General features: G+C 37.7%; 1 protein-coding gene across 1 annotated transcript in view; it reads left to right on the top strand.

Moving 5' to 3' along the window:
- Window positions 1–225: 225 nt before the first annotated feature.
- Vsig1 (V-set and immunoglobulin domain containing 1) overlaps window positions 226–13,414 on the top strand; it is a 31,964-nt gene continuing 18,775 nt past the window's right edge. The window contains exons 1-2 of the mRNA XM_042690063.1: window positions 226–379; window positions 8,472–8,635. Of these exons, the coding sequence (XP_042545997.1) occupies window positions 328–379; window positions 8,472–8,635 (216 nt within the window). The 5' untranslated portion in view covers window positions 226–327. The remainder of the gene's footprint in view (window positions 380–8,471; window positions 8,636–13,414) is intronic.

Genomic DNA, 13,414 nt, shown 5'->3' with positions numbered 1-13,414 from the left:
TTGTAAAATTTTTTAAAAGATTGAGTTGAAACAATGAGACTCAGAGAATCTGTGTATAAAGAGCTTGAAGAATTTAAATACATGGGTTTATTATTAACACAGTAGCAAATATATCAGAGACACACCCCTTGAAAACTGTTGCAAAGAAACACAAAGCAGCTCTGAGAAAGCTCTGTACCCAATAAGTAAGCCTGAGGAAGCATATTTGCTCCGTGATGCCCAGAAGATAAGCCTGGCAAACCTCGGTGTGATTGAAGAAGCCAGTTGGAGACTTGACTTAGTCGAGGCGAGACACAGGCACTTGTTGCTCTCCACTAAAAACTCTACATGATGGTGTTTGCATTTTGGAAATTCTTCCTCATCCTAAGCTGCCTTATAGGTAAGAAAAGAAACTTTAAACTGGAAATGGAGTTTTGTTTTAGACTGAAATAACAAACTCTTACATAGAATTTTTTTTCTCTCCTAGGCTTAAAAGGACTCGTGACTAGTATATTGAGTCATTTGTAGAATTCTTGCTTAGCGAATTGTGTCATACTGATATTTGGGAGGCAAGACTGTAATAATATTGTGTTGTTTCAAAGGGGAACAAATGCATTTTCTCAGCAAGGGAGGTTTCTGTTTTACTTCAGTGTTTCTTCTAAGCTCTTTGTGATTATTGTATTCTGTTGTTACATCAGGTAGAGCCTGCGTTCGAGCCAGACATAAATGTGGGAAGAACAGAGATTTGTGAAGTGTTTTATTGTATTATATTTCTTGAGAGTTGTGCTTTTCCAAACTAAGATTATATTTTATATTTTGTGAGTTTTTTTTTATCAATGTGTATAATATGGGTGGTTGTAGAGAATGTGCAAAGAATAAATTTTTTTTTAATTTAAAATCCCAACATTACACTCAGGAGAGATGATTAATACAGAAAATCTTTGGCCTTTTTTTTCAAATACCAATCTCTCCTTATGATAAGGCTATGTCTATGATAGATACAATAATAGTGTTTGTCAAGCTATTTTAAGCCAGGCATCCATGTCTCACACCTGTAATCCTAGCTTCTCGCTGAGATCAGAGGACTGAAGTTCTATTCCAGCCAGGAAGCTAGAAGTAGAGGCACAAATATTATCCTTGCACGGAAAAAAGGAGAATATTTTAATGCTGGGAATTGGTGGCTAGTGTGTGTAATCTTAGCTTCTCAGGAGTTTGACATCTGAGGATCATGGATCAAAGCTAGCCTGTGGCAGGAAATTCAGTGAGACTCTCACGCCTCAAGTTAAACACCAAAAAAATCCAAAAGTGAAGCTGTGGCTCAGTGGTAGTGCACTAGCACCCAGGCTGTGAATTCAAGCCCCAGGACTGGCACACACACACACACACACACACACACACACACACACGCACGTGTGCACACACACACACACACACACACAGAGGATATTTTAAGTTATCAGTAATTATAGATATTCCTAAATGAGATTGACTAGCATATTTAATGAAATAAGAATAAGAATATGCTTAGGATAAAGTATTATGAAAAAGTGGGATACGCAAACAGCTATAATAAATTAATAAAAGATAATGTGCAAATGGTGGTTACTTCTAGACAATAGATTTCTACATGATTTTGATATTCTGTCCCAAAATTTCCTGTTTTTATAAAGGAATGTTGTATATTGATTTTTTTCAGTGTTGGGTATCAAACCCAGAGCCCATACATTTTTTACAATTAGAAAAAAATGTTCATTTTCAAAACTATGTTGTGGTTGGTAACAATTGTTTGAACATTCATTTCTAATTTCTAAACTCAGGTATTGGGAGGAGTCAAGTCATCAGAAGCCAATATTGCATTCATCTCATGACCTAAACAAAACGTTTAGGTCATTACTATTTTTCTTACCCCATAGAATATTCATTTAAATGTAATTTTAGTAGTTAAAGTCTTTGTCTCTTCTTCCAATCCTTAGCCAATTGGGTTAAGCCCAGGCTTTGTCCCCAGCTCTCAGGAACCATACCTATAGTCAACACCTATTTCCTTGAATGAGCCTTAAGCTGGCCTTTGTTAGACACAGGGTTTGGAATGTGGGCAAGGGTAATTTTTTTAACATGTGTATGCCAGTCCTATGGCTTTAACTCAGGGCCTGGGTGCTATCCCTGAGTGTTTTTATTTCCCCTCAAGGTTACGTTCTATCACTTGAGCTACAGCTACACTTCTGGCTTTTTGTTGGTTAATTGAAGATGAGTCACATGGACTTTCCTGTTTATGCTGGCTTCGAACCATGACCCTCAGATCTTAGCCTGCTGAGTAGCTAAGATTTTAGACATGAGCCACTAGTGGCTGACTAGGATAATTTTAAAAATAATTAGCCTATGTAAAAATTTTACTGGCTGATTAGGCACACATAATAAATGATCATTGTAGAAAGGTTGCAAACATGAAAATATATAAGTAAGAAAATAAAATTTCCCCAAAATCCTACCACTACTTCAATTTGGGTGAATTTCTTAACAGTTTTCCTCTGCAAGTCTATTACATTAAAAATGGAGATTACAAGTTTTATGCAATTTTTATAATAAAAAATAATGATATACTGTTGAGTTCTTACATATGACTTGTAAAACAAGACCCAATCAGAGTACCCAATACTTTTGAATATCTGGTGAAACTACTGTTTTTCTTGATGTGTAAAATATGCTGTATATCTAAATGTGTAAAGCCAGCAGATGGAATGGGAATAGGCTATAATATATTGCCAGCTTCTGTGCTTACAAATGCAGAGAAGTCAGAGAAGGGAAGATTTGGGTAAGCTATATCTGCCATTTACAGTTATCAGATCACTTCAGTGATTCAGGAGACCCTAGTTGATCCAAGTAATGCTGTGGAAAAACTTATAGTGTTTCTTTCAGTGTACACTTTGATACTGCATCTGTACTTGTTTTAAAGAGAAAGTAAAGTGGTGTCACACGTGCTGCCTGGCACATGGTGGACACATAGTAAATGTGTGTTGACATCAAGAAATGAGCTTTGTATATATGTTTAAGATTAAACCAAGAAAAGAATTATATATGTATGTATGCATGTGTGTGTATGTATGTATGTATGTATGTCATGAAACTCAGGACCCGGAGCTCTGTTCTTTTTTTTTTTTTTTTTTTGTCGGCCATGGGTCTTGAACTCTGGGCCTGGGCGCTGTCCCTCAGCTCTTCAGCTCAAGGCGAGCGCTCTACCACTTGAGCTACAGTGCCATTTCCGGTTTTCTGGTGGTTTATTGGAGATAGGAGTCTCACGGTCTCTCCTGCCCGGGCTGGCTTTGAACTGCGATCCTCACATCTCAGCCTCCTGAGTAGCTAGGATTACACGCGTGATAGCTCTTTATGTTCAAGGCTAGTGTTCTACTACACAGCTCTACTTCTAGTTTTCTGGTGGTTAATTGGAGATAAGAGTCTCACAGACTTTTCCTGCCTGGGTTGGCTTAGAACCTCAGTAGCTAAGACTATAGGCATGAATCACCAATGCCTGGTGGAATTTTATATTTTAGTGAAAATGTTTTCAATGACTGCTTAGAGGTCATAGTTTAAACTCTTATTCAGGAAAAGTAATTTAAACAAAAATCCTTTTGCAAAATTGCACTTTTAATATGTAGTCATTACCTTTTGGAAAAATACATTAATATTGTTTATGTACATACTGTGCATTTGAAAGTAATATATTTTGAAACCACGGTTTTCAATGTAGTGAGACCCTATAAGTGGTACAGTTCCTGCCTAACAGGCACAAGGCCCTGAGTTCAATATTAACTACTGCTACAGTAACCAAATATATTATAATGAAGGATCAATTATAAGCTGGGCACCAGTGGCTCACACCTGTAATCCTAGCTACTCAAGAGGCTGAGATAAGAGGATCACATTTCAAAGCAAGTTTGTGTAGAAATGACTGTGAGACACAGCACCGATTAACCACCAAAAAAACCTGGAAGTTGAGCTGTGGCTTAAGTGATAGAGCACTAGCTTTGAGCAAAAAAGCTCCGGGACAGTATCTAAGCCTTGAGTTCAAGCCCCAAGATTGGCACACATATACAAAAAAAAGAATGAATTATAGATGAGTATTGGGAATTTGAGCAGGAAAAGAATAGCTAAAAATATATGTTGTCTCACTTTAAAATTTGAAGTTCCAATTTGAAATCTAATGTGATATTACTAAGTTTGCAGATCTCAAATTAGTTAATACATTTGTATGTTTTAATTTAATTTAATTTAATTTTTATTTATTTTTGGGTCTGGTTGTGGGTCCTGAACTCTGGGCCTGGGTGCTGTCCCTCAGCTCTTCAGCTCAAGGCTAGCGCTCTACCACTTGAGCCACAGCGCCACTTCCGGCTTTTTTCTTTTTGCTTATGTGGAGCTGAGGAATCAAACCCAGGGCCTCATGCATGCAAGGCAAGTGCTCTACCACTGAGCCACCTTCCCAGCCCATGTATGTTTTAATTTTAAAATAAAATGTTATTTTAAAATATAATGGAAAACATTTGAACCAGTTGTCATTCTCAAGTTGTTGATTATCATTTCCCTCCATTTTGGTCTGTGCTATAAATGGCTTCCCGGTGCATTAATATGGCAGGCAGAGATAGTGTCTGGCTTCCTCATCATTGTATTATTTCTCTAGTTATTGATATGGCAGGTAGAGATGGTGTCTGGCTTCTTCAACATTGTCTATAGTATATAGTCATCTTTTCCTTCTGTATTCCTCATGCTACAAGAACCTTTATTCTATCATTTACTTTATCATCTATCCATCTATCATCTATCTGTATGTCTGTGTAGTACTGGGGATTGAACTGGCCTTGTACTTGCTAGACAAGCACTATACCACTTGAGTCATGCCTTAGTTTTCAAGGTAGGATCTCACTTTATGCCCAAGCCCACCTGGGCTACAATCCTTCTACTTGTGCTTCCCCTTATTTCTGGGATGATAGGTATGTGTCACTATGCCTCGCTATTGTGCTTCCCTTGTAGCTAGGATAACAGGTGCTCACTATAACCAAGCCTTTGGCTGATATGGAGTCTCGTGACCATTTTTTTGCCCAGGCTGGCCGGGGACTGTGATCCCCTAACACCTGCCTCCGAAGTAGGTAATGTTACAGGGTTAGGTGAGCTTATCTAGTAATTTCCTTTATGTTTGATGTAATTCCTTAAGTGTATTTTAGTAAGTTACAAATCCTTTTGTTTTCTGTTGATGGGGAATCTGTTTTTTTTAATTCTCAAAGAATAGTTTCACCAGATATAAATTCCATTTTTTGTCATTTTTGTTCTGTGACTGAGTTCATCAACATATTTTTCACTTTTTTTTTTCACAAATCATGTGAGGATTGAAACAAAAACTATATCATTCTAGCTGGGCAATGGTGGCTCACAACTGTAATCTTAGATATTCAGGAAGCTGAGATTTGAGGGTCGTGATTTGAAGTCAGAGACCTGAGACTTATCTCCAATTAACCAAAAAACAAAAACAAAAACAAAAAACTGGAAATGGAGCTCAAGTGGTAGAGCAGTAGTCTTGAGCAAAACAAAGCTCAGAGATAATGCCTAGGCCCTCAGTTCAAGTCCCAGGACCACCACAAAACAAAAACAATACCAGAAAATCCCAATAGCATTCTTTTTTTTTTTTTTTTTGCAGGTCATGGGCCTGAACTCTGGGCCTGGGCACTGTCCCTCAGCTCTTCAGCTCAAGGCTAGCGCTCTACCACTTGAGCCACAGCACCACTTCCAGCTTTTTCTGCTTATGTGGTGCTGAGGAATCGAACTTAGGGCCTCATGCATGCAAGGCAAGCACTCTACCACTGAGCCAACTTCCCAGCTCCAATAGCATTCTTATATTCAGAAGAATAAAAATTAGAAGTAGAGAAGGTAAATGGACTTAAATGAAAGAAAGATTTGTATACTTTTCTCAAAGTGGTGAAATAGTGATACTGATAGACTGTTATGACTCATATTAATATTGTAAAGCCCAGAGCAACCACTATGAAAGCTACACAAAGATACTTATATTAATACATAGATGAATATTGTTGGCATAAAAATGTTCAAGTGACCAATAAGAAGGCAGGAACCAAAGGAAACAAATGGAAAACAAATAATAAAATGGCATACTTAGGAATTAACCTTCCAATAATTACTTATTAAATGCAGTCACATTGGCTATAACTACAATTATATAGATCCAAAGAAATTCACATTAAATTTAAAAATATAAGTAGACTGAATGTAAAAAGGATTGAAAAATATATACTGTATAAACATTTTTCTAAAACCTAGGGTAGCTATATATCTGATAAAGTAGATTTAAGAACAAAGGAAACTACTACTACTACTACTACTACTACTACTACTACTACTACTACTACAACACACACACACACACACACACACACACACACACACACACACACACTGCATACACATTCCCTAAAGATAAAAGACTCAATCCAACAGGAGAGCCTAATGATTCTTCATGTGACCACATAAAACAGCAGATTCAAACAAAACTGGTAGGGTTAAAATGAGAAAGAGGAAAATCCACAGATATAGTAAAGAATATCAAAAACTCAGAAACTAATAACTCTATTAGACAGAATATCAAAAGAAAGTGAACTATTGTGAATAGCATCTCTATTGGCTTAGTCACATTGTTTTAAAATCCTGTCTCTTGTTATAGAACATGTCACCTATGAACATGCCAAGCTACTATAGAATGTTAACACAAAAAGACCTTGAGCTTGGCCATAAAACCCAAGAAAATTAAATATAATTGAAAATAATTAAAATTAAAATGTAATTAATATAGTTAATTAAAGTGAAACATAATTGAAATAATAAGAAATATGTTCTCTGATCGTAATTGGATCAAACTAGAAATCAGTAACAGAGGGGTGGCAATAGAGCCTAGTGTTAGGGAGCTTGCGTAGCATGCACAAGGCCTTATGTTCAATCTAGCACAGACCAAAAAATTATTAAGCATCTCACAAACATTTCCTGTATGTGCGTTATTTCTAGCTATATTTACTGGGAAATTAAAATGGAAAAAAGTTAAAAATGTATATAAGAATATATTGTATTAAACATTAGAAAGAGGACTGACATTACTATTAGTCATGTCGATTTTGTATACTCATGTATCCTCATTAGAGGATGAGAGTGCAAAAGAAAATTAATGTGGGGCTATTATTTTTTATGAATATAATGTTGATCTTTCAATGTCCCACCCCATGCATGGTGTTAGAGATCAGATCACCCCAGTTTGCCTGAGATTTTCCTTGTTTCAGCCCTGAAAGCCAGAGAAAACTATTTTGAGAATTAGTTTATATATATATATATATATATATATATATATATGTATATATATATATATATATATACACTATATATATATATAAAAGATACTGTACAGAGGGGTTAGAGTTACATGAGCAAGATAATGAGTCCATTTTCTATTGAACATTGTTACCCTCTCCTTTATTTTTCCCCTACCATCCTTTTCGTCCCCACCTCTCCAACTCCTACTCCCCCAAGGGTGTAAAGTTCATTTTCAACATAGTGTCTTGTACATCTCATTGTTACAATGGGTCATCTGTATCTTTATTTCAGCATTTTGTTATTTCCCTTCCCTTCTCAAATTAGAAAAATGTATATACAACATGCAGAGCACAGGAATCAAATACAGTGAAAACAGGGGTTATACCACGGGGGAAGAACATACAAAGAAACAAAAAAAATTACATAGTACATTATAAGTACATTAAAACGAACAGCAAGAAAGATAAAATCTCTTGTGCCCCTATCTTGTGGCTCATTTTGTTTAACATCAGCTTATATGGTCATATGTACATAGCTCTCAAGAAAATGTGATATATATATATATATATATATACATATATATATATATAAATGGAATTCCATGCCTCCATCAGAAAGAATGACACCACTCCATTTGTTAGGAAATGGAAAGACTTGGAAAAAATTATATTAAGTGAAGTAAGCCAGACCCAAAGAAACATAAGTCCCATGGTTTCCCTTATCTGCAATAATTAGTATATGTCTAGGACAAGCAGAAGAGACAGTTTTAAAACCATAGGTCACACATTCAAGGAACCTTCTTGTTCCTGAGAAGAACTGGTTTTTCTCTACATCATCGATCTTTGTTGTTGATAGACAAGACTCTAAGAACCTGTGTGTAAGGACTTTATACAGAAGGAATCTCCAATTTAGAGCTATTATCTCACCTAGGATTTGTATCTCCACATTGTAACTTGTTTGAAATTTCTCTTCCTGCACCTATTGCCTGCTCAGGTTTTCTGTATTTTTCATTCTACCATCTCCTCATCACCACGGATTCTCTCAAGTAATATCTCTGGAAGTGTTTTGTGGTAAAATAAATTAATGTTATCAAAATGTGAATGTGTACCATTGTTTTCTGATGATTATCTTTTCAGGTCAAGCCAGTATGGTACAAGTGACCATCCCAGATGCTTATGTGAATGTGACTATTGGAGCGGATGTCACTCTCATCTGCATCTACACCACCACTGTAGCCTCTCGGGACAAGCTCTCCATCCAGTGGTCTTTCTTCCATCAGAAGGAGATGCAGCCAATTTCTGTAAGAATTTTGTTCCTAAACTCTTCCTCTTTGGTAGTTCTAACTGAAAACTATTGAGGTAAGTGTGTGAAGGAATGGTATGATAGTGAACAGTTACAAAACCCGAATTATAGAGTTTGAAGACAGGTATTTAGTGAAGGCCATCAGCTTACTGACTTGGCCATTGTGTTCTCTTCATATTTATTTATACCTGTTGTCTCAATTCCATGTAGGTCAGCATTATGTAGTTTATGTATTCCAGAGTAGATAGAAGTGTCCCTTTTCATAGTGAAATAAAAAGTAGTTCTGAAAGAACTCCCATTACAGTTGGCTCCTTATTTCCAGATGACTCCAGTTTAAATGTTAGTCCTAACTGATCTGGTCTAACAATTTTTGGCATCTGCTTGTCAAGTTAACTGACTTATTGTGCCAGAAGGAGTCCTGAATAGAATTTCCCAGACTGACAGAGAGGGACTACGGTAGTGAAGTTAGAGGTGAGATGATGGGGTGTGTTAGCAAAGTGTCTGGGGAAAGAGTTTGATAGAAGAAAGTGGGAGAAGGATAGAAGGGTAAAAGGATCCCAAAGAAAGGCTGCCATCTTCTGACATTGAGGGTAATTCTTTCTATGAATTAACCCTATGATTCCTTAAAAGCGTGTGTGTGGATGCCTTCACATATGTATGTGAGCATATACAATATGCTTGCCTATACACATCCCTTGAGGTAAAAGGCCTAAAGCTTATATCAGATTCTCAAAATGATACCTGATCCCAAATGGAGTTTTGAAAAGAGACCAATCAGTGTGGCTGGGAGAGTCAGATATAACTGACTTGAACTTTGAAGGAAAGAAAAGGTTAGTAGAAAGAAAGGGAGAACAAGCTGAATGGGATTCAGGAGGCCTAGAAACAGAGGTGAAGGACAATGAAAGCATTAGCTTGGAGGAGTCACACCTTGGATAGCGTTATTTTACCTCTCACTGGCCCTTTCCAGGTACTGAGTCCTCTCTTTATGGGAGATTTTGAACATCTGGTTAGTGGGAAACATCATTTGAGGGAGACTCTATTGATGCTAATCTTTCATCAAAGTTAAACAGTTTTGCTCACTGCTGATTTTCTTTGACAAATATTTGAATCACTCTGTACCTATTTAAAATACAGTAGAATGACGTGGGGAATCAATTGGCATACACATGTGAAAACATTAAGAATATAAATCCCTGTAAATTTTATCCATGTAAAAACCATTAGACCAACAGTAGCATTGGTAACACCAGTAACAATTACTAGAAGAATTCTATCAGATTCCATTACTCAAAATGTCCTGACCCAAGGCCTTGCATGAAATGATCACTTTTGAGGGTGGATGGCAATAATCACATGATCTCTCATTCTTTCAAAATTTTGATTTCCTGATTAGTGTCTTTGACACATTCTTTATCTATAGCTCTGAAATCCTTCTCATTTCTTCCAGTAGCACATGAATCTAAAAAGACCTTTCCAACATATACCGAAATGTCTTATGCCTGAAATTCAGATCAAGATGTGCTCAACTTCCTGGAGGTCAGGCAAAGCCAGTCTGAGTTCATAAGGAATAAATTCTTATATATACCTCCTTTGATACCAATATCCAGGGCCATCTCCTGGTTTAACTCTATAGCTAGCAAAGGATTGGGAGGGAGCTGCAGGGTGGGAAGATTTTGTAACCAACAAAAAGCTTTTACTAGACTTAGGATTGTCTGGGAAGAAGTAGAATGGATTGAATTGAGTGTGGCTTCAGCTCAGGACTTCTCTTGAAAAGATTTAGAAGGAAAACTTGACTTACAAATAATGATAAATGAATGTCTTGTTTTACTTGCTATTTGCTTATTTCTTCAGAATGTTGGATACAGATAGTTACTCTTTTGGGTTGTCCAAATCATTTGAAGGCCTCTGCACTGAGCTACTGTCTCATGTAGAACATGTTCCAGCTGAATGAGACCTGTGCTTTGCCTGTATCTTGGCCACATGGATGACATAGCAAAGTAGGACCTTCTCTTGGCTTGAAAACAGCCTATAAAAATAACTCTCAAAAGACAGAGTTTCTCCTCCTCCTGCTTTACTCTGGTGCTTAATCTTACCTAGACCGCTATTACAATCCTCTTTAGGTCTCTATGTCTAGATAACCAGATTCCTTCCCCTCTTTCCCCATAACCTGCAGGCATGTGCTTCAGTTTGGTAGCCCTAGTGGAAACCTCTGGATGGATACTAGTTCTGGCTTGACGGCCTTAGACAAGTTACTAAAATTATTTAGAGGTTCTGTTTTCCTATATGGAAAATAAAAACACTCACCTATCTCATAATTTTAATGAAATAATGAAATCATGATTGTGAAGGACTAGGAAGCCTTTGACTTTGTAAGCATTCAGTGAATATGAGCTAGTATAATGAGCATCACCACTCACAAAATGTGGTTTTTCAAAATTCTTATCCCACTCACGCTCCTGCTATACCAGAGGAATTGAATTATGTGTACTAGGGAACTCAGCCCAATAAGATACATACAGTTTAACTGAACAGCTGAGATCAAGCTCTTTAGGACTTGCCTGGCCAAAGTTTGGCTTCTAATTCCACTGCCTGCCAGGTCTCTATGGCTGGAGGGGGAGCCCATATCTTTTCTCTATTACTTCTCATCTCTGGAACAGAGCCTGCTTTGCCAATGGGTGGCACACATGCTCAGTTATATTATTTTTTTTCAAACCACGATTCGCCTTGTATTTTAAGCTTGTTCTCTCTTTTAGCATTTCTGTGCCCTCAAAGTCTGTAGAGCATATTGTGCATTAATCTAGGGATTGCTGGTGGGACATTTTGAGAATGTTCAAGAGACTGCTGTGTTGATAGACAATTCTGTGATTTATGGGAGTAAGATGTTGCCAGGCAGACCACTGAGTGATTCAATTCAACTCCTGGGTTGATGTGGCAGTATACCATGTAGTGTTTGGCTCTCAGATCCACCCATTTCTGCTCAAACACAGCATGGCCCGTGCCTCAGTACTGAGGGTATGGAGGAAAAGACAGTCAGTCAGTGTCTAAAAATGGCGCATGCAAGAGACGCTCGGGGAAGATGTAGCTGGACTTCTCAGGTAAGAACACTGATTGGGGTACTAGACTCCTTCACTGTTTGCAGTCTTTAGGAGACTGGAAGTAGCTATAGGAAGGGGATAGATTGGCATAAACTCTTGACAAAGTAGGGAAAGTTTGGTTTGTTTTTCGTTTGATTTGGTTTGGTTTTCTTGAGACAGGATCTTACTAGGTAGCACAGGCTGGCTTCCAACTTACAGTCTCTTGACTCCATCTCCCTAGATGGAGAATTACACTCCCTAGAAGTGCTAGAATTATATGTGTATGGCAATACATCTAGCAAAAGATTTTGGAAGATTTTGTGTTTATTTTCTCATGTCCAGGTCTGGAACTCTTTTAGCCTCCTAGCAATGATACAGAGCCCTGCTGCTGCTGCTCTGATTAGGGCAGTGACCAGTTCCACATAGTTCCTCCCACAATTATTGTGTTAAAGTTGCAATTGACTCTTAGGCTTGGATGTTTTTCAGTTCTCTGGGCAGATGATACGTTATGTTGAATGTACTCTCCTAGGGTGAATGTAGACCACAGAAGTATCTCACAAGTCTTCTGAGGGTGAGGTCAAGATCATCACTAGCATGACCCTTTTCTCAGATAAATTTCCCTCTCAGGAAATAGGAACTGCTTCAGACACCCAGTTTCTCAGCAAGGAATCTCCAGTGTACTTGAGGTTTGGGTGGTATAGTTGTCTGGTGCTCTTCTAGTCACACAAATGCCCCTTCTTCTACCCACTCTGTTATTGGTAAAACTACAGAGATTTCACTTGCTCATGAAGAGGACATACATTGACCTTGTCTAGTGTTAGTCTTTTCTTCGTTATCCCTAACACACACATAATTTGTACAACTTCTTCTCCATGGTCTAGTGTCTTCATGCTCCCTGATATCTTAGATTTTCCAACTTGGTCTATACCCTTTTTATGTTAAACACATGTCTGTGTTGAGTGGTTCATCACTTGAGCAACATTTGAAAATGGAGATATTTGATTTCTGAGACTAGGTGCCCTTACTGACATTTAGTGTGTGCTGGCTAGAGATGCTGAATGCCCTGTGATACACACAGCAGACCCATATAACAAATTGTCTAGCCTAAATGCCAGTGTTACTCACCTTTGTTGAGAAAGACTAATTATTCCCTCTCCCCCTAAGCATATCATTTCTGTGTCCCATCCTCACAATTGTCTATACTTGCTAACTCTGGTAAAAATTAACCCAATGTAAGGGAGTGGCAATAGTCTATCTTGTTCTCTTCCAAAGAAATGCACTTAAGCATGGGTCTTCCGTTACTTCAACCAAAAGTAGTACAAACTAGAAACTGAGATAGTGGGTAGCACTGTCAAATGGCAGGCTGGTCAGAGGGTGCTTTGTGGACAGAACATTTCTCATGATATTCTGCTCCTTCCATGTGCAATTCAGCTGTCATAGTATGGACCAGGGAATATAGGTTTCATTATCTGTGCCACCTTTTACCCCATGGCTAGATCCTTTATGAGCAGCACCAGAAAACAAGAAGCTGGAAGGGAAAGAATAGGTAGTTTGCTATGGACTTCCATGCCTTCTACATCTCCCAAAGGGATCCAAGAAGCTCTTCTGGAAGCTAAAAACATTTTGTATCTCCAATTCCCAGTCAAATTGAAAGCAGATGAAATTCTTCCAACTCTTCTTCTTTTTTTTTTTTTTTTTTTATG

The sequence above is a fragment of the Dipodomys spectabilis genome, unplaced genomic scaffold (assembly GCF_019054845.1).
Source record: "Dipodomys spectabilis isolate Male_0828 unplaced genomic scaffold, ASM1905484v1 ptg000132l, whole genome shotgun sequence".
Taxonomy (NCBI): domain Eukaryota; kingdom Metazoa; phylum Chordata; class Mammalia; order Rodentia; family Heteromyidae; genus Dipodomys; species Dipodomys spectabilis.
This window is presented reverse-complemented; position numbering and strand designations above follow the sequence as displayed.